A 26,348-nucleotide genomic window follows, 5' to 3' on the forward strand; every position below is an offset into this window, starting at 1 on the left:
CTCGGCTGCATGAGCCTGCAGCAGTCTATTTTTAATATTTGCTTTTATTTCTTAATCTTTTCAAACAATAAAAATGAAAGTCATTATAACCAAGTGTGGCTGTGGCAATAAATACTTCGGAGTCCAAAAAGACATTGTCCCTGCCTGACCAGTTGCCCATTTTGCAGAATGTCTGGGTATTTATCTAGCAGCAAGAGACCATTATCTTTCAACACAGTTGTATTCCACTGACACCTAATCTCCTAATTAAAATCGGTATAATGATGGACTGCTTAAATTCTGGTTAAAATGTTCCTTTTCCATTTGCATTTAAAAGAAAACACACTCCTCATCACGGGTACCCCATCCTGGGCTATAATTTGGCTTTCCTTTGCCAGAATCATAATGTCACTCTGACTTGCCACTGGTTAAATCTAACCGAGCATCTAAATGTGCCTCCCAGCTTGGCTGTTGCTTGGCAACACCAGCAGCCACCTCCTCATCGGGGTGAGTTCTAATTGGTCACAACTCTTGACAGGAACCGCTGACTTATTAGAAATGACACTTGATTATTCACCTAGATGGCTAGAGCTGATACTTAGCAGCAGGAAATTCTGCATAAAAATAAGTTGTGGATGTTTTTAATATCTAGATGGCAAAAGGAGATAAGTTTTGTTAACTGGTATTAATTTTACATGTTAGCCACCCGTTTAAAGCACTTTAAGGTATTAATCTTTTCATGTTTGAAGCCAACAATATGCTCACATACCATCTCCCATCCCCATGAGCTGACCCTTATTTATTTAGAAAAATCCCCCTCTGACATCAGTTCCAAAACACCACTGCCCGCAGGTCTGAGAGTGCCAAATAGAACGAAACATTAAATTTATAAAATTCAATGAAGGTTTATTAGTTCCCATCTTTAAGGGGTTTATAATGCAGAAGGGCAACAAGGGCATATTCCTACATGATTACCAAGTATGGAAAACAGTGACAGAGTTCACATCCTCTTCGGAGCATCAGAAGCCACTCTGGGGGGCAGGGGGTAGCATTGGAAGTGAGTCCTGAAGATTCGACGGAGTTTCGACAGAGGGAGAAGGTGCATTGCAAGTGGAATGAGCTACAGGAACAAAGGCATCTGGATGAAAAGTACAGGATGTGTTCAGGGAACAGAGGAGTACAAATTGGCTGGAACACACAGTACATGAGAGAAAACTGGAGAAGTAGGTTGAGGCACCGACAGTTCTGTGCCCGGGGCGTGTTTGGTGCGAGCTTCACTGGAGAGTGAGGAGCTATTAGGTACTTGAAAGGGAGGGAGTAAGGAAAGAGACTTCCCCTGGACCCGCGCGACAGACACTTGTGGAGCAGATGAGGGCAGCTGCAAGTCGGACCTCTGGAGTCTCCCCTTTCCATGGCGCCAGGGGGACAGCTCCCAAGGGCCGTATTTTGATCTCAGGGCTTTTTTCAGAATCCCTCTTCATATGTAGACAAATGAGTCACCCCGCCTATACACCATCGAGGTATGGGGGTCATCTCAGTTTGAAGCATAAGATAATGCAGGAGTGCGGTGCCAGGGTGTCAGTGAAGCATCCGACTCCGGCTCAGGTCATGATCTGGTATGTGAGTTCGAGCCCTGCATCCTGCTCTCCACTCTCGGTGAAGAGCCTGCTTTGGATCCTCTATCTCCCCCCCACTCTGCCCTTCTCCTACTTGTGCACTCATGTGCGTGTGCACAAGCTCTCGTGCTCTCTTTCTTGCAAAAATAAATAAACATTAAAAAAAAAAAAAGGTAATGCAGAAGGACCGTCTCCTTCCCTCTCCTTGCTCAGGAAATGGGTCTTCCCTAGCACTCAGGCCAACTCTGTTTTCCAAACTTCCAGGGCTCTGAAGGCTTAATGGTATTTATTTGTTTTCCAAGTTCATGGCATCATAGCTGCATGAAGTGAAATTATAACCTAGAAACAAACAGACTGAGGAATAAAGGGAATGCGGATTCTGATTTTGGAGGAAAAAGCAACAAGCCAGAAGTCAGAGGATCTGGATTTCTAATTCCCACTTTTAATAAATCATTGGAGCATAAAAATAACCAGATTTAGGTCTTTATGTAATTGTGAAGTCAGTGCATCAAAGAAATACAAAAAGACTTTCTTACGGAAGTAGAGCAAGTAGGGGGGCTCATGGATCCAACCCTCTACTGTGCCCAACTAGGAAGTTGCCTGTTCTTTCCATGGTCTCTAAGTCACTTTCTCAATCTGATGCTTAGTGACCGCCTTCAAATCCTAGAATGTCCATGGAAAGGGACTTCAGAGTGCATTTCAATTGGCCCCTCATTTGGGGATGAGGACCCCAGTTCAGAGAGATTCAAATGACTTGCCGAAAGTAAGAGGTAGAACCAGCATGGGTACACGGTCTTTCACAAGGGCCAGCTCCCAGCAAACAGCACTGCATTTAAACTAAGATAGAGCTCTTCAGTCGATGAATGTTCCTTCTATGTCAAGGCGCTCAATGAGTATTCAGTCAATCTGCCATCACATAGATACTTCTAGATACTCAACTGAATGTGTTGCACTGAGTTCATTCCTGACAGAATACTGACAACTTCAATAGTACATGGCAATATACAAGAGTGGCCACAAGAAGGTGACATGGAGAGTGTATTATCTATTGCTGTGTAACAAATTACCCCAACCAAAGCTTAGCAGCTTAAAACAACAAAACTTTATTAGCTCGTGGTTTCTGTGGGTCAGGAATCTGGCATGGATTAGCCAGACACCTCTCTTTCAGGGTGTCTCTATGTAGTAGTCAAGCTGTTGGCCTGGGCTGTGATCTCATCTGAAGGCTTGACTGGGGGAAGATCTGCTAATCTTACAACCATAGTTATTGGCAGGATTCCATTCTTGGTGGGCTTTGGAAAATAGGATAAGTAGCTTGTTCTTTGTCCTTCAGCCAATTGAGATACTTAGATAATAACAAGTATTTTCTTTTTTGAAAAGAATCTTTTAATGTTTATTCTTGAGAGAGAGAGAGAGAAAGAGAGAGAGACAGAGCATGAGCGGGGGGGTGGGGGGAGCAGAATGAGAGAGGGACACAGAATCCAAAGAAGGCTTCTGGTTCTGGGCTGTCAGTACAGAGCCTGACGCAGGGCTTGAACCCACGAGCTGTGAAGATTATGATCTGAGCCAAAGTCGGACATTTAACCAACTGAGCCACCCAGGCACCTCAGCAAGTATTTTCATTAGACCAATCTGGTGTTGAGTACAGAATGGATTGAAAAGTGAAAAGAAAGGAGTCTGGGAGGCTCTTAAAAAAAATTTTTTTTAGTACACCTATGTGTCAGGCACTACACAAAGTACTAAGATTACAAAGATGCTTCCACCGCTTTGTTCTTAAGAAGCAGGATGACAGCCGTATTCCAGGTGACAGGTGGCAAAGCCTGAATTAGAATAGTCAGTGGGGAGATAAACATGATACAAGGAAGTGATATTAACATGGTGAGGCCAGAACAGGTGGATCAGATGTGGCACTGTCTATGAGGAATAAGAGGAGAGAAAATGTTGCCAGGTATCCAAACCGGCCTGGGATCATGGGGGTCCTCAAGAGGACAGCCAACCTACCTTCTAGGGCCAAGCCTTTTATGTATATGATCTCTATCAAACTCTTCAAGGGAGGTCTAATTATTCCCATTTTGCAGATGAAGAGACAGACTCAATAAAGTTAAGCAATTTGCCCAAGGTCACACAAGTAAAAAGTGCCAAGGAGAGGAAATCTGATAATTGGCAGAGGCTTTGAGTATTTGCTCTCCCAGGGTCAAGTGTATTTAACAAGGTCAGCATCTCAGCCTCAAAGAAGGACACTCCAGTGATGAAATTCTGGGGATCACCTAAAAGGAGAGAAGAAAGCCTTTGAGCAGGAGAACTTCTTACCCCTTCTTTGTCATTACCTCACGAGTTCTCTTTTGACTACTCAGAAAGCTCTCTCCACCTTCTTGAATTAACTCTATTGCCCTCTGTCTATACCTTGACTCAGAATTCCCTAAACATAGTCAGTAAAAAAAAATACACACACACACACACACACACACACACACACACACACACACACACATATATATATGGATATATCCATATATATCTATATCCATATGTGTGTATATATATCCATATATGTATACATGTATATATGGAGATATATATATATATATATATATATATATCTCCATCCTTTTTTTTTTTAACTGGATGATTTAACCATACAGTCAACCCCAGGTGAGCAAGGACTTCTTCCTTGAACAATTTCTTTCCCAGGCTGAGGATGATACTTTACACTTGATGGTGACTGCTAGTTACCAAACAGCTGACCAGCCATACACTCAGCATCTTCTAGAATAAAGACAGAGGTGAGAGAAGGAAAACAGGTAACTTTCCCCCAGGGGGCGTGGCTGCTAGACTGTCATCCCCAAAAAGAAATCCTTCTTTTAAAACCTAATAACGTTAATATTTTATCTGATGGTAAGTATAACATATGTGCATTGTGAAAAATGTGGGGGAAAAAACAAAAATAAAAATTTCTCATTATCCTTCAAAGATGAAATGTAACAATCCAATGAGAATCTTTTATTAAGATCTGACGATAGCATTGTGTGTTCATCTGTGCGTGTGTGTTTGCACAAGCCACCTATGCCTGCCTGTCTGCAAATCTACGGGAATAACTGCTGGGCTTGTGGATTGTATGAAGATGATTGCAAGCCCATCAAAGAGAGCTTTTGTTTGTATGCAACTCATGTAAGAGTGAATATTCCATAACTACTTGTGTATAATGCAAGGAAGAAAGTCTGAAATGATGGCTATTGGCCAACATACAGATCATGCTCTACTGTCTTATAATATTTTCTCTGCATTGCTTTTTAAAAACATTTTTCATATTACATGCCCCATCTCATATCACATTAACCCAAATAAAAATGTCATTATCCATTCAGTGCAAAAAAAAGCAGGCAGAGCATGGTAGAAAATTACAATCATGCCAGTCAGCCGCAAATCATTCTAGTTACAAGCACGTAGAGGAACCGATGGTGGGCAGTGGGGACAGCCCCCCTTTGCACTGTCCAGCATACAACTGGATTCAGTATGGATGGACCCCTCTTTATACACAGGGCACACTTCTGAAGAGTTAAGTGGAAACCGTATTTTATGTCGCATACCATTTTTGTTACATTAAGGAAGCTGGAAGCTTGATATCTAAAAGGACTTCCTTTCAAACAGTATTTTTCTTTTTACCATGTTCTTATTCCTCTAAAACAAATCTAAGAGAAATTTTGGTATATGGGATTTTATTAAAATAGAGTTCACTTGTACCACCAAGTTTATTAAAATAATGGAAGAATGTAGCCAGTGAAGCCAGTCATAGAAAGGTGGCTGAGAGAGTACAGAGTTCTCCAAACACAAAGGTAGTCTAAGAACTTTTGAGAATGATGGCCCAGAGGCCATTAAAAATGACCCGTTTAGGGGCACCTGGGTGGCTCAGTCAGTTAAGGCTCCGACTCTTGATTTTGGCTCAGATCATGCTCTCACGATTTGTGAGATTGAACCTGATGTTGGGCTCTGTGCTGACAGCATGGAGCCTGCTCGGGACTCTCTCTCTCCCTCACTCTCTGCCCCTCCCTTGCTCTCTCTCAAAATAAATAAAATAAACATTTTTTTTTAAAAGTGACCCATTTACATGCACTTTTGTACTGATGGATTATTAAGTGGACAGTTTGTGAGCATTTAGAAAAGAACGCAGTTGGCATAGAGAGCCCACCCAGTTATCAAGAATCAGTCAGGATAGCCATCTAATCCCTGTTTTGAGCGGACTTCAGGACAGGCATGTGAGGTCAATTACATTTCTATTTGGGCACATCATTTGACAAAGTCTTCCCCAGCCAACTGACTGGTAATTGCTGCCTGGCTGAATATTCACTTAGGCTCACGCACAGCTGGCTGAGGGGCCAGAAACGGTGACGACTGACCGATTCCACAGCTACGTAAAGTAGCAGTGTGGTGGAGGGCCACGCGGCTCCGTGTCTGATCCTGTATACCAGTGGCGAACTGAATGCAGGCTTAGAAGGCACACTTATCAAGTTTCACGTGGAACCAAAAGGACTAGGCAGTGTTACAGGAGAGGAGATCTGAACGCGTGAGCACATCCTTGGCCCACCCACACCGGGTACAAACACTCTAGGGCTCTAAGCACTTGAAGCTCCATGAGCTAAAAGTCCTTTTCCCCAGGAGTTTCCTCTCCAGAGGCTTCTTCCAGGAGTCTTGGCAACAAGGGGGTATCTCGGATGCTCTGCCATCTCTTCACTGTGTGTGTATGTTCCTCTCCGAGCGTCTGCTCCTTGACCTGCCATGTGGCTGCCCAGGCCACTGTCCCCGGTTCTGGGAACTGACGCAGCCCTGAGCTTAGACTACAGCTCACTCTTACTCAGTGGGAATGTCCTTCTGCTTCTCAGGATGGACTCTGCCAGAGACGCTGTAGCTACAGATCTTTCCTTACCCTCCAGAGACCGTGGGGTTGGCTTGCAGAGCTATGGGAAGGAGGGGTCCAACAAAGCCGATGTCCCTCCAACCAGCCACTCAGGCTGTCCCACTGTGCCGGGGCTTCTCCAATCATCTGAATGTTTGAGGGGGAGTGAAGAGCTTGTTCTACTCAGAACACAGAGCAGGACAACTTTTCAAGGCAATAAATGTAATGTAAGTGTAAATTCGCTTCTAATGAATGGAGCCTAAAGTGTCAAAAAATCAATGGCCTATGGTGATGATTCATGGTCATCAAAAACCTTGTGGTTTTTGTTGACTGGAACCTCAATGTTTGCCTGTCATAGGTGTCTTCTAAAAAAGTCAACACACACCTGGCTTGTGATTGGCAGACAGGGGAGTGATCCATTTATGATTTTTTAAATAATTTTTTTAATGTTTACTTATTTTTGAGAAGGGGGGGAGGGGCAGAGAGACAGAGGCAGACACAGAATCCAAAGCAGGCTCCAGGCTCTGAGCTGTCAGCACAGAGGCCAACACAGGGCTCGAACTGACGAACTGCGAGATCATGACGTGAGCCGAAGTCAGACGCTTAACCGACTGAGCCACCCAGGCACCCCAGAGATTTAATAAAGGATCTTACCTGAAATACCATGCTCCATTTATGGAGCTGCCTTTCAAGAGTGACAGTGATGACTGAGGGAGGCAGGGAGAGAGAGAGAGAGAGAGCCTGCGCAATGAGATTGGAGAAGTGTGTGTAGACCATGTGTACGATGGGTGCTGAAGGGATGGGGAAGAACTGTTTGGTCTGTGAGGAGAAGCAGCACCTGCCGTCTGAGTATTGGAAGCACTACCAAGAGGAAGAAGGCAATGAAAGCAGTGTGAGGTTGTTAAAGGGGGCAGATTTTGGCTCAGAACAACATATATTCTAACAAGTAGATTAACATTTTGTAACTTTCCCCAAATCCTCGAGACTTTAAGAGCAAAGACTGAGGCTTACATAATCATTCCAACTCCTTCACTCATTCAACAAAGAATTACCATGGGCTAAGGCCCTGTTGTAGGTTCTGGGGCCATAAAAATGAACAAAAAGACAAAAACCTCCCCTGGCCTCCACTAGAAGTTATATTCTAGTGTCAAAATAGTAAAACCTAAACATATTTAACATTTCAAAAATGTTTTCCATAAGAAATGGTCAGAACGAGGTATTAGGGCGGGCTGCTTTAGCTACGATGTTGTTCTAGAACGGGCACTGGCTGGAAGGATTCCCCTTGATGTTTCCGACCTGGCTTTGCAAACATGAGGGAGAAAACAGAAGGTCATGTGGCTGCCCGTTAGCTCCACAGAGAATTCCATCCACTTGAGCCAGACGGCTGGGGTCAACGTGGTGGCGGCCAGAAGTGAGATCCAAACTTGCTAGATAATAATTACACAAATGTTCGCAACACCATTCTCTGTATCTTTCTGGGCATATGTTAGATGGATTCCAAAATGAAAATATTTTAATATTTAAAAAGGGGGGGGGGGCGCCTGTGTGGCTCAGTCGGTTAAGTGTCCAACTTGGGCTCAGGTCATGATTTCACGGTTCATGGGTTGGAGGCCCAGGCCCGCGTTGGGCTCTGTGCTGACAGCTCTCGAGTCTGGAACTGCTTCAGATTCCGTGTCTCTCTCTCTCTCTCTCTCTCTCTCTCTCTGCTACTCCCTGTCCCCGCTCACACTCTATCTCCCTCTCTCAAAAATAAATAATAAAACATTAAAAATTAAAAAAAAAAAAAGAAAAGAAAAGAAACTCAGCAGTTTTCATGGGTGGGCATGGAAGGCCTCTTGATGTCAAGGGTTCCCTTATACATACTCAAAAGTTTTAAGCAGCTGAAGCAGAAATGAATAGCCATCCAACAGAAATGCTCTAAAAATGATTTTCGTATTGAATAAGCAGTTGAAATGGACGACCTCACGTTCCTTTGGAGACTAAGATTCTATACTCTAGTAGAAGATCTAAAGTATAATTGGAACCAAGCAAACATGGATTTGGGCTAATTCCAGAGAGAGTACATATGGATTGTGGTCTATTTACTCTCTAATGCTAACCAAATGTCATGCAACCGAGTAGTGATTCTCATTTCTGTCTAAGCACTTAATGATCATTTTTGTAATTATTTCACAGTATTTACTCTACATCCTTTCTTCTTTTTGCTTCCAAAAGAACAGATTGCTTAAGCTAAAGTAGACATTTATGGCGATTGTATGTTATTTGTGAATTTCAAAACTTCCTCTTGAATCTCAGCTGCAGGAAGGTTGCCTTGTCCATTTTCCCAGGAAGGACCACACATAACCTCTGTATCTGCAGCTACTTTAGGTGTGCTCTCTGCATCGTGTCCTAATTACACCTTTGTTATCTGCTATCAGATGACTCCCCTAATCAGCCAAGCCTGTGACATGCTCCTGGCTCACCTAAAAGGCTATGCGGAATCCGGGGATGCTTTCGACATCCAGAGGTAAGGGTGCTACATGGCTACATGACAGATGAGAAATTGCACTTCTGAATTGCTGCTTCTTGTAACTGTACATAATTGCTGGACAATTACCTCGGGACCAGCAAACTATGGAAATGCTAGAGGCTCATAAAAGCATGGGTGGACTGAATAATAAAAAAGGAAACCCCCGTAAAATGTGAAAAGAATATGAACAAAGGCTAGGGTAAGTGTGGCGTGTGGAAGGAAGCCTTGAGTGGGCAGCGGCGTGTGGTTGGACACGCCCTCCGACCTCTGCAGACCCAGGAGTGGGCAGGAAGGACAGGGTCCCCGGGGGATGGGGGGGGGGGGAAGTCTGTGCACTTTTACTTCAAGAAAAATTGTGGTGCACCTCAGCCTGGAAGCCATGACTTAGCGGTGAACACCAAATTTAAATGACTAATTATTTGGCTTTCCCTCCACTTGTCCTCTGCTAAGTTATGGCTTACAGAGTAGGGCGAGAGACGCAGATCAGCCAGAAGCTGGCTCGTTCTTATTATCACTGCTAATAAAATAATAACACAATTATCATCAGCATTTAAATTCTGCCATTGTGTTTACAAAATCCTCTCATACACTTTCTCTCTTGTCATGAGATGCAGGAGTTGGCTAAAGATAAGATGGGCTGAATGGTTACAAAAGCAAAGTAAATAACTTAAAAATCCTTAACTCTTCCAAAAAAAAAAAAAACACCCTCTTAACTCTTCAGCCTTTAGGATCAGATGAAATCACATTCAGTAGGCAAACTGCTTTTGCTATAGTGGGGACATGTGTAATCAATTGTAGAAATGTTTTCAATAAAGCAGTCAAAATAAAAGAAGTCATCTGGAGATGTCATTTATCCCTTAATGATAAGCTGTTGGTTAGGAGACAAAAGGAACTACATATGTGCCTAAGTCAAGCCACAAAAATAAGACCTTTTAATTATCAAAGGATATGCATACGCCGTTGGTAGCCTGTTTTAGAAATAACTTAACCTGACTGCTCCTCTAAGATAACAAAAAAGGATCATTCTGGTTTAAAATGGCCATTTAAGGGCAGGTTTCTTAGAGCCTAAGAGGTTAATTTTTCCGGAGCGATTGCCAGACACTTTTCCTTCTGTTTGTTTCTAAAGTGCAACGTGTGTTTTCTGTAATAATATACATATGTTCACGAAGCTGGTCCCAAAGTTTGTCTTGAATTTATTTGAGTGTGAAGTGCCCTTGTTTTTTGTTTGTAACTCTTACGAAAACTGTAAAATCATTAGGAGGAAGGGGGGAAACAGAGCTAATAAAACTAGACAACCAGGTTGTTAATTCATCAATCCCAACTTGCTATTTATCAATTAACCACTCGATCCTGGCTTTGGACCAACGCTGCACAGCTTTGGGGTAATGCTTATGAGCTTTGGGTCCACTGTTTTCCCTCCTCCCTGGGGAGGATGGGTTGGAGCCTATTTCTTGGAATCTGACTGCGGCTGATTAAGGCTGCCTGAAGCTTGCAAGGTGAGGAAGTGATGCTCTCCTCCCCTCCCCAGTCTGTGTTTACATCAGTGATCAGATATGTTTTGGTGTCTCCTCCCAAATTCTGTTGCCACGCTCAAAGGACCCCATTCCCGGGACTCCCCTCTGACCACCTCCTTTGACCTCGAGCAGGCAGACGATGAAGTGGTGCCTCTTTAGTAGCGTGTGTGATGGGCAGGCCGACGGCAGGGTCCTTTCCAAATCCAAATGGTCTCCTGTCCCGCAGGTGCTACAGCTGCTACACTACAGATGTGGTTGCCAGTGTCGCCTTTGGCACCCAGGTGGACTCCGGGGGGGCTCCTGAGGACCCCTTTGTGAAGCACTGCAGGCGTTTCTTTGCGTACTCCATCCCCAAGCCGATCCTGGTTTTAATCTGTAAGTACAGCTCCCGCCCAGGGCAGCAAGGCAGGGGTCCAGCAAGCTGGCCAGTCCCCGTGACGGCTGGGTGGCCCAGGCATCTCTCGCCACAACTCCAGGTGCCTCTGAGAGTCACCCTGCGGAGTCCGCTCTGCAGAGGCCTTATGTTCCCGGGGCCACCCAGGCTCCTCTTGTCACCACTCAGGACTACCCATCACCAAGATAGGAAGTGCCCGCCCCTCTCACCACCGCCACAGCAGCCACAGCAGCCGTGACCAGCGCTAAGTGCTTTGCTTGCACTGCCTGTTAGTGCTGTGTTCACTAAGAGAGAAGTATTCTCACCCACTTCACAGATGAGAAAATTGAGGCTTAGAAAGCCACAGCCTAGATTGGAGCCCAAAGCCTTCCATTTTCTAGGACATATTTCTCCCCTCCAGCAAAATCCCCTTTGGAAGACTTCTCTGCTTGAAGCCCAAAGCACAGTAAACTAGAAATCATACACGAAGGGTGACTAGCAGGTTACCTAATGCTGTGGAGACTGGTCGATTTATTTTATTTTTATTTTAGAAGTGAGTTTTTACCCTCTGGCCAATTCCAGCATCTTCTTGCTTTTATGGAAGTATTGAAGTGTGGCTATTGTTGTTATTGATTATTGCCCTAACTTCTAACCTTTCTGCCGGGCTGCTAAATTGTATTCATTCCTTGGTCAGTTTCACTCCCATTTCTGAGTCCATTTCTGTGGAAGTCCAAGTCGCCTCCATCAGACCCGCAATCAAATTATAGGAGGAGTTGCTGAGGGGTCAAAGCAGTCCCTTTGCCCCTTGCCCCCTCGGCCCCCTGGGAACTACTCCGCTGAGTCAGCTCCACTTGCCGTTGACCATGGACATGCCCGGGGGGGGGGGGGGCGGGGGGGATGGCCCCATTGTCCCAGCCCTGCTACTACTCCTCTCTGAACCCACCTCCCTGCTATCCCACATTGGTTCAGACTCTGGCTCTTGAAAATGGGCAGAGTGCTCTGAGATCTGCTGGGGTCCAGAACTACCCTCTCCATCCTGGCTCCCGCGCACTGCCTGTACGCAGTGAGCCCACTGTCGATGCCGGGAAGCTGAACTGACCTGAACAACACTGCAGCAGCTCAGCCCCTCAGCCTAAGCCACCCTCTAGGAGGGGATAAGTGTCCCCAGGTGGCTCTGTCCCAAGGCCATGGCAGCAAAGGCACAGGCTTCCTGCCTGGCACAGCAGGGGAGATACCCAAGGGGCCAGCATTCATGCCACCAGCTGCCCCTGGGCAGCAGCTCCTAGAGACCATTCAGGTGGAGCTCTGGGGACAATTATGCAAATAACCAGAAAGTTAAGAAAGTGGGGGGAAATGCAAATGACCGGAAAGTTAAGAAAGTAGATCAGCTTCCACCACTTGCTAAGATTTAAAACATGGCCTATAATCTGTCCTTTCTTGATGAAATACAAAGACCTTGAACCCTCAGATCTAGGACCTGGAAAATTAATTTCTAAGTATGAGACTGAATTCTTGGGAGCCCGATGGAAGTGGGGATTCAACTGTGCAGACATTTACCGAGTGCTTACAATGTGCAAGGAACGTGAGGAGTCGGGAAGTGAAATGAGGTACAAACCCTGCCGCGAAGAGTGCAGATCCAGAGGGGAGCCCCGGCTTCCAATGACTAAGTCAAGGCCAGGGTTTGCTTCCCTGGCAACAGGCATCTAATAGCCCTGGGGTTATTGCCGCCCCGTTTTCAGTGCCGCTTTTGTTTTTTTTCTTTCAAGTATCATTTCCATCCATAATGGTCCCACTGGCCCGGATTTTGCCCAATAAGAACCGAGATGAACTGAATGGCTTTTTTAACAAACTCATTAGGAATGTGATTGCCTTGCGGGACCACCAAGCAGCAGAAGAGGTAACGTATCTCACTTGGGCCTGTCGTTGAAACGGAATGGGGCCTAATTTGGTACAGTTCTGTTTCTTCTGTCTCTTCCCTACCCACCCCGCACACCACACTATGCTGGCCTTCAGTGGCCTACCGCTTACAGCCTTCCAGGGAACTGGAAGGAAAGGAGAAGGGGTGAGGAGGGGGCGAACAAGAAAGAGAAAGGGGAGGGGGAAGGATGGTGGAGAGAAACCCAGATCAAATTGTCCATGCTCTGCCATGGGTACCCCCCAAAACTCATGGCCTCTCTATTTCAAGCACAGGCAATAGCAGCCCCAAAGAATTTTCTAGGTAAATTTTCACATGTACTTTTCATCGGCATATTCTGTATACTGAAAACTGGCAAGATGGAGTTGTAGAGTGAACAGCACTACCAGTAGAGGGGAGTTTAGGCAGCTCTCAATTAATCCCACCTTGACTTTCAGCATGGAGGATGTTGCTGCAAAATCTGGGGCTGAGGGCCCTCTCACGCTTCAGCTGAGACCCAGAGACTTCTTTCCTCCTTAGACTTGCACCATGCTTGGTGCATAGTAGGAATCCAGTAAATATTTGTTGTTTGAACTTGGCTGAGAATAGAAATTGGACTTTTCAGTGTTTGGAAAATAACATCACTGTTGGATGCATTCATGCATGTATAACACTATTCTTTAAGGGCTTCGTTGCATTCAAGAACATCGCTTCGAGAGGGAAAAAAAAACCAGGGCTAACATGTCTTCTCTGGAATTGACTTGTGCAAGCTTTAAAAGAGTTGCTTAAAGATGGGTTCATAGGGCTTAACAAGGGAGGACGTGAGGTCCCTTACTGTGCCATTGGCCCAGAAAGAGATGGGGGGTTAATTAATGCCTGGATGCACCAGCGGCCTCATCTGCCTGGCTTCCCCCTCTGGAGCCTGTGAGGCAAAGGAGTCTGGTTCAGGGGGCAGGGGACGGTGTATAGAAACTCACAGCCCCTTGGCCCGCACCATGGTGAACTCCACTCGACGCCCTTGGAGGTGTGGGAAGAATCAGCTCGCTGATATCACTGGCCCAGCTCCCCCTAAAAGGACAGAACATTCTCATCAGGTTCCTGAGTCTCCAGAATGAGGATGAAGCCCGGGGAGGGAGGGGTGAGGAAAGCCGCATTTTCAAACCTCAGTATCGCTCTGAAGGGCTTCCTGATGACAGTTTTGTCACACACCCCACCCCTCCCCCAGCCCGAAACCCACAGGCTGTGGAATCGGGCTGAAAATTCTAAAACTGTTGCACCGAATGGCTTACTAAGAGGTGAGGGGTTTATTAAAGATCCAATTACTGGGATTGCCTCCAGCTCTTCCTTTTATAAACTCGAGAGCTATTTGTTTCAAACAATGAGCTGATCTGAGAAAAACCTCCCAACCACAAATCCAGGACTGCCCGTGTCAAGACAGAGCTATATGGTTACTAAGAAAACTTGCTTTAAACCCATCTAAACTCTGCAGACATTCCATCAAGCAGATGTGTGTTTGCGCAGTGGAAAATGCAGCACAGATGTTAAAAGGTAAATATTTTTCTAAGCTCTAGCCCGATGGGTGGATTAGACACCTACATCTATCAGGGTGCGTATTTTCCTTGGATATAACCATAAAGCAGCACTGTTTCAGTCCTAAATGGGCACTGTTCAAATAGCCTCTGTGATGCAGTGCAAATAAAAGAAACCCATCTGCACTAATGCTCTTCTCCAGCGCACGGGCCCTGGAGAGCAGCCCTTTCCTCCGGCCTCTGTAGCTGGAGGTGAAGACAGATTTCTCCCGAGCTCCGATGGCCTTCTAGCAGCCTGCCTGAGCAGGGGATGAGAGCAAAGGATGCCAGCTGCACTTCTACCAAAGCCAAAGGTGCTCTCCCGCCCATGTCGTCCCCACTGCCCTCCAGCAAAGCCACAGGTGAGCCTCAGGGAGGACTGCACAGCACCCTGAGGAGTTTCGCACTCACCAGCGGATAGGCCTGCGCGTTCTCCTCCAGGAGCCAAGGTAGCAGAAGGTACTCACCTCCCACAGGAACCATCATGCCCCGCCCTGCCCCGACTCTGCCCGGCCAGGCTGGCAGTGGAGCCACGACAGCCACCCAGATGTTGGCAGAGCATCAGGAAGGAATCTGGGGGAAGCCAGCTCTCGAGGATGCCGCCTGGAAATGAGAACGAGCAGGCCGGGGTGGAAAGAGGCAGCCAAGTGTGGCTGACCTGAGCAGGCTGGCAGGACACGGAGGCCTTGGCTCCTGAGACTCAAGGTTCTTGATGCCCACAGGCTTAGCTGTGACCCTGCTGGAATCTCAGCAGATGTCTTGCAAGGTCACAAAAGCTGGGCACCAGTAGAGCCGCAAAGGCCTCATGACCCAAACTGCCTGCTCCAAATAGCATCGCTTGTAAGCCAATCCAACACAGCCTTTTTCAAAATGCATTCCCTGCACAGCCTTGTTATTTGTGGGATCGTTTATTGCACACGTAACGTGCTCAGCGCAACAACGCGGTGTGGGCTGGGGGGGAGGGGGTGGGACACAGGGTCCTGCCCTGGACACGCTTACACTCTCTTGGAGGAGAAAAAGCAACAACAGGTGAAATAACAGCAATCTTAAAAGATGGAATTAAGTGCTGATGTGTGGGACACAGATTATTAATGCAATAGAAATTCAGAAGTCAATGAATTGAGAAAACGCTGCACCAAGCAAAGTACTTTGAAATTATAATATGTTTCTGCTGGTGGTTCTGATACTCTCCTTTTGCTGTTTGAGCCCCATAAACTTCAGAAAAGAGTAACATATTGGTTGTCACCCATCACATTAAAGAGCTTTTCAAAGAAGAGGTATGCCAGTGATACACTTTGTCAATGTGAAAGCAATATGCAAAAGCTTCTATGGTTACAATTAGTGGCAGTAAAAATATAAAGAATATGCAAATTGCTGATAAGGGAGGTAGGAGGAAATGGTAAGAAAGCTCTAAGCACTTAAATGGGTTAAGGGATCACTGGGGACAAGGGGAGTGGGGGAGGTCTTTGAAGACCAGCTTCCCCAAGGCTAGTTCCCTCCTGCCCCCCAGTTCTGCCAACTTCCTACTGTGTGAGGAAAATGTATGGCCACCCATCCATTAGCCCTGAATGGTGCCTAAGTGCCCAAGGGAACGCGTACTTTCGTTTAAATCTATATGATGTTTTCATTGTTTTATTGTTGGAAAACCAACCAACCAACCGACAGTACAAACATGCCCCCGTCCCCCCCCCCCCCCCCCCCCCCCCCCCGCTCCGTGCTGGTTTCCCCGCCTCCCCCAAGTTCACTGTGAACTGCTGGGTATAGATGCTGCTGAACATTTTCTATGCGTGAACAAATGCGTGCAATTATATATATTGTATGTGTACTGTTTTTACAGAAATGAGGTTCCACTGTGCAGGCTGTTCTGCAACTTGCTGTTTTTTCCTTACCAAAATGGCTTAACACCCTTCCCAATCAGTCCAGATGAACGGCCTCATCCTTTTTTAACGGCAGCATCACAGTCTGCTGTTTGCTGAGAACCAATGCCATGTAAGGGACGCTGGGGGTTCCAGGTTCTTGCCATCTCAGATAACCCCACAACGAGGGTACTGGTTCCCATCAAGCTCAGGTGTGTGTCTTCTTCTGTGCCTCCGTCACATGACTCTAAGACCAAAATGGGCATTTTCTCCTTTTGTCCCTTAGAGGCGGAAAGATTTCCTCCAACTGATCCTGGACGCCCGACATGCCTCCACCTCCGTGGGCGTGGAGAGCTTTGACATGGTCAGACAAGTCTTCTCCACCGACTGCACAACGGGTCCCTCCCACCTGCACCAGCCCAGACGCCTGTCCAAGCCTCTGACTGTGGATGAGGTCGTGGGCCAGGCCTTCATCTTCCTCATTGCTGGCTACGAGATCGTCACCAACACGCTCTCTTTTGCCACCTACCTCCTGGCCACCAACCCTAACTGCCAAGAGAAGCTTCTGACAGAGGTGGACAGCTTTAATGAGAAATTCGTGAGTACAGTCGTCCTTGTGAAATCCACAGGAAACGTGATTTTGTGTTCGTAGAAGTGAAACTTACTTTTGATAACTTCCTTGCGAAAATCACATGCTAAGTGTATGAGATGAAATAGGGCCCACCTTCTCTGCCTCTCTGGGTTAGCAAGTAAAATGGAGTGTTCAGAACAACAGAAAAATAAAAAGAAGGGGAAGGGAGGGGAGGGGAGGGGAGGGGAGGGGAGGGGAGGGGGAGGGGGAGGGGGAGGGGGAGAGGGAGAGGGAGAGGGAGAGGGAGAGGGAGAGGGAGAGGGAGAGGGAGAGGGAGAGGGAGAGGGAGAGGGAAGGCAGAGGAGAGGAGAGGAGAGGAGAGGAGAGGAGAGGAGAGGAGAGGAGAGGAGAGGAGAGGAGAGGAGAGGAGAGGAGTATTGTATACGTATCTTCACTGTCTAGGGCTGTACATGAAACCAGGCCTGGCTCAGGGAGGCTGCAAAGTCTTAGCAACAGGTGAGGGTCAAAAGGCAGGGGCAGGAAAGAGGTGTGGTTTCCCACTGCTATGACTGTGGAGTCAGCTCTGGGAGGCAAGTGTGAGGCAGGAAAGGGGACCAAGCTGGAAAGTGGGAGCGGGCATAAGGATGGGCCAACCCAAAGCAGGAATGAAACCCGGGTGAGCACCAAGCAGGAGGGCCATAAATGGAGTGAGGTGAAATGGGGATGGCCAGCGCAAAGTCCAGATTCTGGATATTCCTTCTAGATGAGGCTCCTCTTTGGTGAATCTGAAACAAACTTTCAAGAGTGCCAAGCTAGGCTACTTAATCGCCAGATTTTTTTCTGGATGCTTTTGTGTGTATTGCTTTGACTTACAAGTTGTTAAAATCATTTTTTAAATCTGTGCTTTTAAAAGGAAGACCAGGGGCACCTGGGTGGCTCAGTCAGTTAAGCATCCAACTCTTGATTTTGGCACAGGTCATGATCTCACAGTTCATGGGTTTGAGCCCCGCATCAGTGGGGAGCCTACTTGGGATTCTCACTCTCCTTCTCTCTCTGCCCCTCCCCTCACTAAAAATAAATAAATAATAAATACATACATACATACATACATACATACATAGATTGAAGACCACCATAATAGACTTCTATTACATGCTGAGCCTACTTGGGATTCTCACTCTCCTCTCTCTGCCCCTCCCTCACTCTAAATAAATAAATAAATAAATAAATAAATAAATAGATTGAAGACCACCATAATAGACTTCTATTACATGCTGATATAATTATTACATTCACAATTTGGGGAGGTAGCCTGTTCTGTTATTAGAATCATCAGAAGCTTTTTAAAATATATATACTGAGCTGAAAATTGCTTCCCACTTCTTTAAGCCACCAGGGAAGTAGATGCAAGGTTAGCCTTTCTTCACCAATGCAGTTCTCCAATATTTTGATATTTCAAATATTTGAAAACTTCATTAACTATGTTACTAATTGCCTCAACTTTTTGGCTCATCATGAGCTCCCGGTCAACGTAAAGTTCCACATTCTTATGACATCTGCCAAGCCAGGTCTCCTCAATCCGCGGCTTACACAATTGATTTTTTTGAGCCTAGATGCAAGAGTTTATATTTATCCTTATTATTGCTCAACTCAGTCAAAATAATTTTGAATCTTGATTCTGCCATCTGTCATATTAGCAGTTCTTCCAGCTCTGTGTCATCTGAGACTTGCTAAGCCTGCCTCCTATTCCATCCAAGTCATTGATTAAAATGTTGAACAGGACAGGGCTTCCCTCCAGGTTGAAATTGATCCATTAATCAATATTCTTTGGGCACGGAGTCTCAACAAGCCATGCATCCAAATAACCCTACCACCTATTGCTACCATCCATCCTATTCTGTTTCATGGGTACTTATGGTATTTTTCTGTCTTTCTGTCTGTCCTTCTGTTTGTTTGAGAAGGGACCCAAGATGTCTGGGGTATGTTACAGAAAGAGAAATAAGAGGAGCTGAAGGGCATACCGGTTAGGATGCATTTAGCAGCACATAACAAAACCCCAACCCAAACTGATTTAAGCACAAAAAAACAAAAAAAAACAAAAAAACTGGTGGGGAGGAGGGACTTAATAGTACAGATCACTGAGCAGCTTAGGAATAGATGTGGCTTCAGGCAAGTCTTTCTGGGCCTCAAATATGTGCTCAGGTCCCCGTTTCTCCCCAGTTCTTGGTTGTGCCTCCTTAATACTGGCCCCATTCTCGTTGTGCTTTCTTCTCAAAGCCCAGGCAGCCTGCCAAGAATGTATAGGACTACAGGCTTCCTTGCTCATTACCAAGGGCAAAAAGAATCTGTGGCCCCAAATTCTCAATAACAATCAGGTGAACTCTGGCCAGGATGCTTAGGTCACTGCCCATTCTTGAACCAACTATCATGGCCATGGGCATGGGGGCATGGAAGGGCTTCAGCCAGTCAATCCCACCCCTAGAGTCAGTCACACCCATGTCATATGACAGAGAACTCAGGAGACACCTGCCAGAGGAAGTTCTGGTTGCCATCCCAGGAAGGCAGCAAAGGCAATAGTGAGAAATCGCCCCTTGGTCTCAAACAAACCAGAACACAGGTCAAACTAAAGACATTTAAGCATCTAGAGAGTGGTCAACAGTGTGGGAGATAGGGCAGTGTATCGAAGAGGGAGCAGCAGCTCTAAGAGGTAGAAGTCATGATCCTTACCTTCATGGAATTTAATCACCAACTGAAAAAAAAAAAATGGAAAAAAAATACCTCCCTTCCAAATGAAACCCTCCAGGCCAACAGAAGGCATCAAGTAATCAAGTCCAGAATGTGTGGTCCAGCCTCCTTCCAATCCCCCCAGCCCAAGATAGGGCTTCTTTCCCCCAGAGAACTACCTTCCATGGGGCTGTGCAGAATATTACAAGGCACTGAGACCCTATGGGGAAAAAGCCAGATTTTGGTAGGTAAAGTTTTTCAAACTGTCATGTGCATAAAAACTATCTGGGGAGATTGTTTAAAAATGCAGAAGCCAGGGCCCTTTCCTCAAAGATTCTTATTCCGTAAGTCTGGGCCAGGGCCTAGGAGCCTGCATTTTAGATAAAACATACCAGGTGATTTTGATACAGGTGGTCCCTGGTTCCACTTTAAGAAGTCAGCCCTAGACTCTCAGGGTCCAAACCCCTCTTCTAAGAAGAAACAGGGTCCAATGCTCTGCCCCAGCAATGGAAGCTCCCTGCCCCCACCAGGTCATTTTCTTTCTCTGAGACAAACTAGGACTGTCTCTGAGAAATAGGAATACATGGGAGTTATCGTTTTTAAAAAATTGATTTGGCAGTCACAGCTGTGTTAATAGTTGTATAAGTGTAACACATGGTACCCACTCAATGAATATTTGTAGGTTCTTTCTTCCTTCCTTTCTTTTTCTTTCTTTCTCTTCCTTCCTTCCTTCCTTCTTTCCTTCCTTCCTTCCTTCCTTCCTTCCTTCCTTCCTTCCTTCCTTCCTATAGTCAAAGTTCTGTTAACATGGGCCATCTGTCAGGACATGGAAATGCAGATTAGATGTTCACACATTCGATATTCTCCTGAAAATTTGCATGTAATGTAGGACTTGTTATAATTTTCCTGTTGCTTTCCATTCAACAAATATTTCTTGAGTGCCAGTTAATGCCAGACTCAGACCCCAGACCCCAGACCCCGCCCCAAGTATCTAGCTCTTCCATGATACCCCTGTAGAACCCCACACATCTCATCCGATGATTTCTCTTGTATCTGTTAATGGGATCGCTGGATTCGAGCTTCAGGGTTTCTTTCCTCTGAGTTATATCCTTTTATAGCAATGTTCTATGAGAGTCCGACAGAAGCTATGTCCCTCTCCCCAAGAACAAGACTGTATATGTACACTGTATCAATCCAGGATTTTTTTTCTGTTGATAGTGATAGAAAACTTAATCCATATTAGCTCAGGGAGTTTATTGACCCACATAACAGAAAACTCCAGAGAGGAGATTTGTCTCGGGTGTGGCTTGATGCAGGGGCTCAAACTCTGTCACTGGAACCCGGTGTTCTCTCTCTCGATAGGACTTTCAGCTCTATTCACTCTAGGCATACCCCATTCTCAGACAGGATCTCCCTTAGTGGTCTCAAGACAGCTGTGGAACCAGTGTGTTGAACAATCTGAACTACGTGAGGTACAAACATGGAAACTTTTCGTGTTTTCTCCAATTATCATTTTTTTACTGTGCTCTGATGATCTCCTTTTCCCTTTCCTTGATGATGGCTCCAATAGATCTCAAAGATTTCTGGTCACTTTTCAGCATGAAAAAGTCCAGACTAGTCTGGCCCAGTTTAAAATTTCAGTCTCTGATCCAATTTAATGTCCTTCCATGTCCTTAGCTCACGCAGACCTGTGGCCTGAGGAAGCTGCCCCGGGGACAGACTGTGGTCTGTTTTTAATCCTTCCTAGCCTTTCCCTGTCCCTCCTGGGCCCCCTTCTCCTCCCAGGGTTGGAGCCATCTAACAGAAGTCCCATTCCTACACAACGGAGGCTTCTCTCAGCACCTCCCATGGCGCTGGCACGGGGCCCTGCAGGACTTATCCAGAGGGCGCACGGCTTCTGAGCATTGGGATCTCCTGGGCAGTCAGCCCCCTGGAGCAGGTTACTGGCAAGATGGCTCACTCTGAGCCTCCATGCCTCCTTCAGTGTCCATGTGACCAGGGGAGACACACACCTTGGCCACACCAACAGTGGCTGCCCCCTCTGCTCTGACATCTCTCTCCAGTTACTTTTCCTCTGCTCAAATAGGCAGGGAGGGCAAATGAGCAATTCTGCCGTATCCACAGGTGAACGAAATGGAGAATGAAATGCCAGACTCAGCCAGCTGCCCCCAAACTCTATGGGTGTTCTATCCTAGACCCCATCCCTTGGCTCGGGCCCCGGCAACACTCCTCTCTAAGCTGATGATTCCTTGTTCCGACGAGTGTTCCTTCAAGTCCTCGAATCCTTCGATAGGCTGATGGGAGGGTAGTGCGGAGCCAGCTCAGGTGCGATGTGAAGCAGCGAGAGTCTCTTTCTTTGAAGTCCCAGCGAAAGGCTCACAGCATCTCACTGGTAGCGATTGGGCCACACGCTCAGCCCTCCACCAATCACAGGGACTGAGGAGATTATGATACTCTGATTGACTTAGACCTGGGTCACTTGCCTCATCCCTGGAGTTGGTGCCTGGGAGCAGCCTCCCAGGAACCACTGAGACCTCAGATGGAGGAGAGGGAGATCCCCAAACCCCTGTTCCTGGGAGTGGGGGGAGAATAGCTGCTGGGTGACCAGAAAACGGTGTGTCCACCCAGGTACCCAGAATCCATGGTCCCCAGATCAGAAGCTCCCACTTCCAAATTTCTGCAATCACACACACCTTTCCGCTGAACTTTCAAAACCCAGATTTCCTGAGCCGTGGGATGGAAGTCCAATAGCACGTCACGCTGCTTGCACCCTTGGGCTTCTCAACCGTGAGCATGGCCTGCTCTTATGTCCTTCTCATAACAGTGTGGCCACTTCATACCACATGTCCTGTGATTTCCACAGAGCCAGTCAATACTTCCTTATTGGTTAGAGTGAAGTCCCGGTTGGCGGTTGGCCTCGCTGCCTCCTTTATCAGTCAGGATGTGAAACTGTCAGCAGTGAAAGTCACTAATTCAGCAGAACTCAACTTCTGGCACGCATAAGGACACTTGGAGGTCTTCCCTCACTACTGAAGATGCTCTTGGTACATGTTTTACAATTCACACATTCTGTCCAGTAATAGTCCGTGTCCTGCCACCTGTTTTGACCCAAGTGGCCTTGATGTCTTTCTCATTTCGGTGTACATATTTCTGTTTCCAGTTATAATATGGTTATAACCCACTTTATAATTCCTGCTGCTTTGTTCTAAGGCCATATGTGTTTCCTTCCAAATCATCTGGCTTTCCTCTCAATCCACCACCAAAATTCAGCTTAAAACTTTCCCTCTCAAGTCACCCAATCACTTGCCCCATGTTTCCTTTGCCCCATGTTTCCTTAGTCCTATCGAAGGGGCACTACCTTCACTAAATTCAAGCATTGAGGAGCAGGGAGCAGTTTGTATGTGTACTACTCGTAAAATTGAGAAAGCACACCAATTATTTAATAAGACCTTTGTAACGTAGATGCTTCATTGTGTTCTCCAATATCTAATTTTGAAAAGGATCGGAAGGAAAAAAAAAACCGAGCCTCTTTCCATATAAATTGTGTTTGCTATAGCTTCAGCACTTTATGTGGAAATTATTGACTTTTGATCTGGCCAAACCATTCTCTCTTCTTCTCTTTGGTGCCGGACTGTGCCAGCCAAAATTTATGACCCATTTTCCTTCTGTTTAATTGTTGTTATAAATCTGCTGTGCAGAACCCAGTTGTAAATTTATCACAAATTGGGCTAGATTGATATACAGCCTCTCTTTAGGATAATTTGAACACGGTTATGCCTTAGAAGGAAGGCCAGATTCTTAAAACTTCTCTTGAAGAGCTGCTTTGTAACCATTATAAATATCTAATTAAAATACAACTTACTCTTTCTTTTTCTCTTAAGGATAAAAGCATTCCATGCTGGGTATTTCAACTGATTAGCTCATGCTGCTAATGTGAGCAAGGTTGAGGATTTGTTCCTTGAAGCAGCCAGAGGATCTCAAAGGGGAAAAAAAAGCATATTTTGTGGCCACACACACACACGCCATTTTGCTCCCAACTGGCTGTTTCATAAATATACATCCTTTGTCACAAGAGGAAGGTTGGGTGGAAAAAATGTGTGTAGCTTCACACAAATTCGTCCTCGCTATGGAAAAAAAAAAAAAAAAGTCTCCCAGTTTGGATCGTACCCAGGATGAATCTTCAGGGTCGTCCTCACACCAGGAGTAGGGCATAGTTGATTTTAAGATTCAGGGGAAAAACTGGAAATGGGTTTTCCCCCACTGGACAGGTTCCCTCCCCTTTTGCCCAGGTCTGCTCGAGTCCTGCTGTCCAACATTTTAGGAGGAATATGCTCAGGGGTCCTCGTCGACACGCTCACCCGGCCCCATGGGGCTTAGAAGTGCATCTGAGCCCTTTCCTGCAGATCCCATAACAGCACAACAGGACACAAAGCTGAGACGTACAAGGCAAGAGGCAGGAACTCAGAACAACTTACAGCCCTAAAGTCATACCAAAGAATCAAAGATAAGAGCAGGGACACCGGCACGGTGAGATTGGCAGCAACAGACCACTAGACTTCCACGGCGGGGCCTGAGATTCTGCGTTTCCAACAACCGCCCAGGTGGTACCAACACTTCAGTCCATGGTCGACGCGCTGTGAGCAGCCAGCTTCCAAACCCTCAGGCCTGCCTCCCCCCGAGTTGTGCTCTATGTGGCAAGCACTTATTCCTAATGCCAAAGCACTGATCCTCCATGACCATTTACATCTTGTTAATAAATTATGAATTTTTTTCAAAACGATCCCGAAAAGAATGATGCCACTCTCACTTTACTGAGAGGGAAAGTGAGGCGAGGGTCACCCAATCTTGGGTATATCTCTAGAGGCGTACTGCCTATAATCCTGAACTTATCTTGCTTCTCCAGGGTGGGAGGCTACGGGGAGCTTTTGAGTTGATCTGAAGTCATCTTCAAGGCAGATGAAGATGATAACCAGAGCCTTCTCTCACGATGCACATGTAGACTGGAGACCTGTCACATCCAACAGGTACCCACCAGGCTGGACCTTTTAGGCAGGGAGCTCCTCCTAGACCAAAAGCTCCCTAATGAGCCCTTAGTGTACATGGTAGCCTTAAGAGTCCCCAAATGAGAGTCCATGCAGAGATTGCTGTGGTCAAAGAGGACTTCTTTGATGCTATTCCCCTGGGGGCCTGGAGCAAGATGTGGACTATTCTCACTGCAGGTGGAATGTGTCCAACTTGCCCACTCCCTGTCCTTCATTCTAGAAGAGTCTGACCTAGAAAATGAGCCTCTCTCACCCTTTCCTGGCATTCCTATAGCTAATATTAGAGCACAGAAGTCTTGACAGCCTATAAGCGGGGCCTCTCTGGGTGTGTTCTAGAACTCCATCCTGCAAGTCATAATTTGTGGCTACTGCTATGAAAATACCAGTTCCTGGAAAGAAGACAACTCAAGAAAACTCAAGAGTCCCTGAAGCAGGGTGACCCATCACCCTGGATCAGGTGGCAGCCCCAGTTTTTCACTGCCCATGTGATTGTTACGTACACGCACTGATCTTCATGGTCCAGGTCACCTGCCCATTTTTTCCCTTGGGGACACCTGCAGGAAGGCAGGGACCATGTGTGCTGTGAATGAGTGCTGCTCAGGGCCAAGACCTTCCTGTGCCACCACCTGGGGCTCCAAACTCTTCCCCATGGCCTGGAGACGTCCACACCCCATGCCCACACACCCACCAAGGAAACTCACCCTCCCTGGCCTTGACCCCCTCCCACGGGTTTCAACAGTGACAGCCACATCCTTAGACCTCACACCATCCAGGAACTCTGAGAAGCCCTGCTGCCTCTTCCTCTCTTTCCTCTCCTTCTCATCCTGCTCCTTTTCTGTCTCCTCTCCTCTCTCTCCAAAGTTCACCACACTCTTTAGTCTCCTTGCCCTTGTTCTGGCTCTAGTCCCCGAATCAGAGTGACACAGAAGTTTCCTGGTTCCACCTCCTGACCCACTGCCCACGTGGGAGCCCCTGGCAACCCAGAAGCCTGTAGTTTTGTACCAAGATGTCCCGAATGGGGGCAGTGGGGGCAATCAAGCGAGAGGCAGGTTGAAAAGCAGGAAGGACTTACAGATGTTTTTCCTGTGCTTCCCAGATCAGCACTTCAGCACTTTGAATTTTTAGCAATTAATGCTCCAAGCTGCCCCCACCTCGCGAGTCCCCGCAGAGAAGTTCTATCTCAGCAGAGGGAGAGGTGACCCACAAGGAGTGGTTCCTTGGGGAACAGGCCACACCAATCAGCATATATTTGGTGCCTTTCATGTCGCAACTCAGAGTATTTTATATTCAATATCTGAGCCTCTAGAGGGCCAGGCTTTGTGAAGCAAATAAGCTGGTGGGGTCAGTGCACATCAATCCAGAAAAGCAAGAATTAAAAATAAACTCGGGAAAGTGGGCTCCACAGGTGAAGCTCGGAGTTCTGTGGGTCCTCTTGGCACTGAGGTAGATTCTCAACTGAATGGCTTATTTATTTAACTACTGCTCTCATTCTGGGCCCTTAAAACATCACAGGTATGGGTTGTATTCCCAACCATTAGCTTTTGGAAGGAAGGAAGGAAGGAAGGAAGGAAGGAAGGAAGGAAGGAAGGAAGGAAGGAAGGAAGGAAGGAAGGGAGGAACATATGCATTTTTTTTTTTTTTTAACTCCACTTAACTCCAGTGACCAAAGCTGCTTTCACCCCAGTGGAGCAGGACCTCAGAATGGTCTCAGCTGGCACAAATTTAAAGACTCCCATTCGTTTTTCCATCCATCCATCACTAGGCTTAAAATTTCACCACTTAGAGATCCTTCCTTTGTTTCACCACAGTATCCA

General features: G+C 46.4%; 1 protein-coding gene across 1 annotated transcript in view; it reads left to right on the plus strand.

Annotated features, from left to right (window-relative positions):
* The window catches only part of TBXAS1 (thromboxane A synthase 1), a 155,403-nt gene that overhangs the window by 89,573 nt on the left and 39,482 nt on the right, over positions 1-26,348 (plus strand). The window contains exons 6-9 of the mRNA XM_007082622.3: positions 8,901-8,989; positions 10,733-10,881; positions 12,646-12,776; positions 16,484-16,795. Coding sequence (XP_007082684.1) covers positions 8,901-8,989; positions 10,733-10,881; positions 12,646-12,776; positions 16,484-16,795 — 681 coding nt within the window. The remainder of the gene's footprint in view (positions 1-8,900; positions 8,990-10,732; positions 10,882-12,645; positions 12,777-16,483; positions 16,796-26,348) is intronic.

Source organism: Panthera tigris, chromosome A2 (genome assembly GCF_018350195.1).
Source record: "Panthera tigris isolate Pti1 chromosome A2, P.tigris_Pti1_mat1.1, whole genome shotgun sequence".
Taxonomy (NCBI): Eukaryota; Metazoa; Chordata; class Mammalia; order Carnivora; family Felidae; genus Panthera; species Panthera tigris.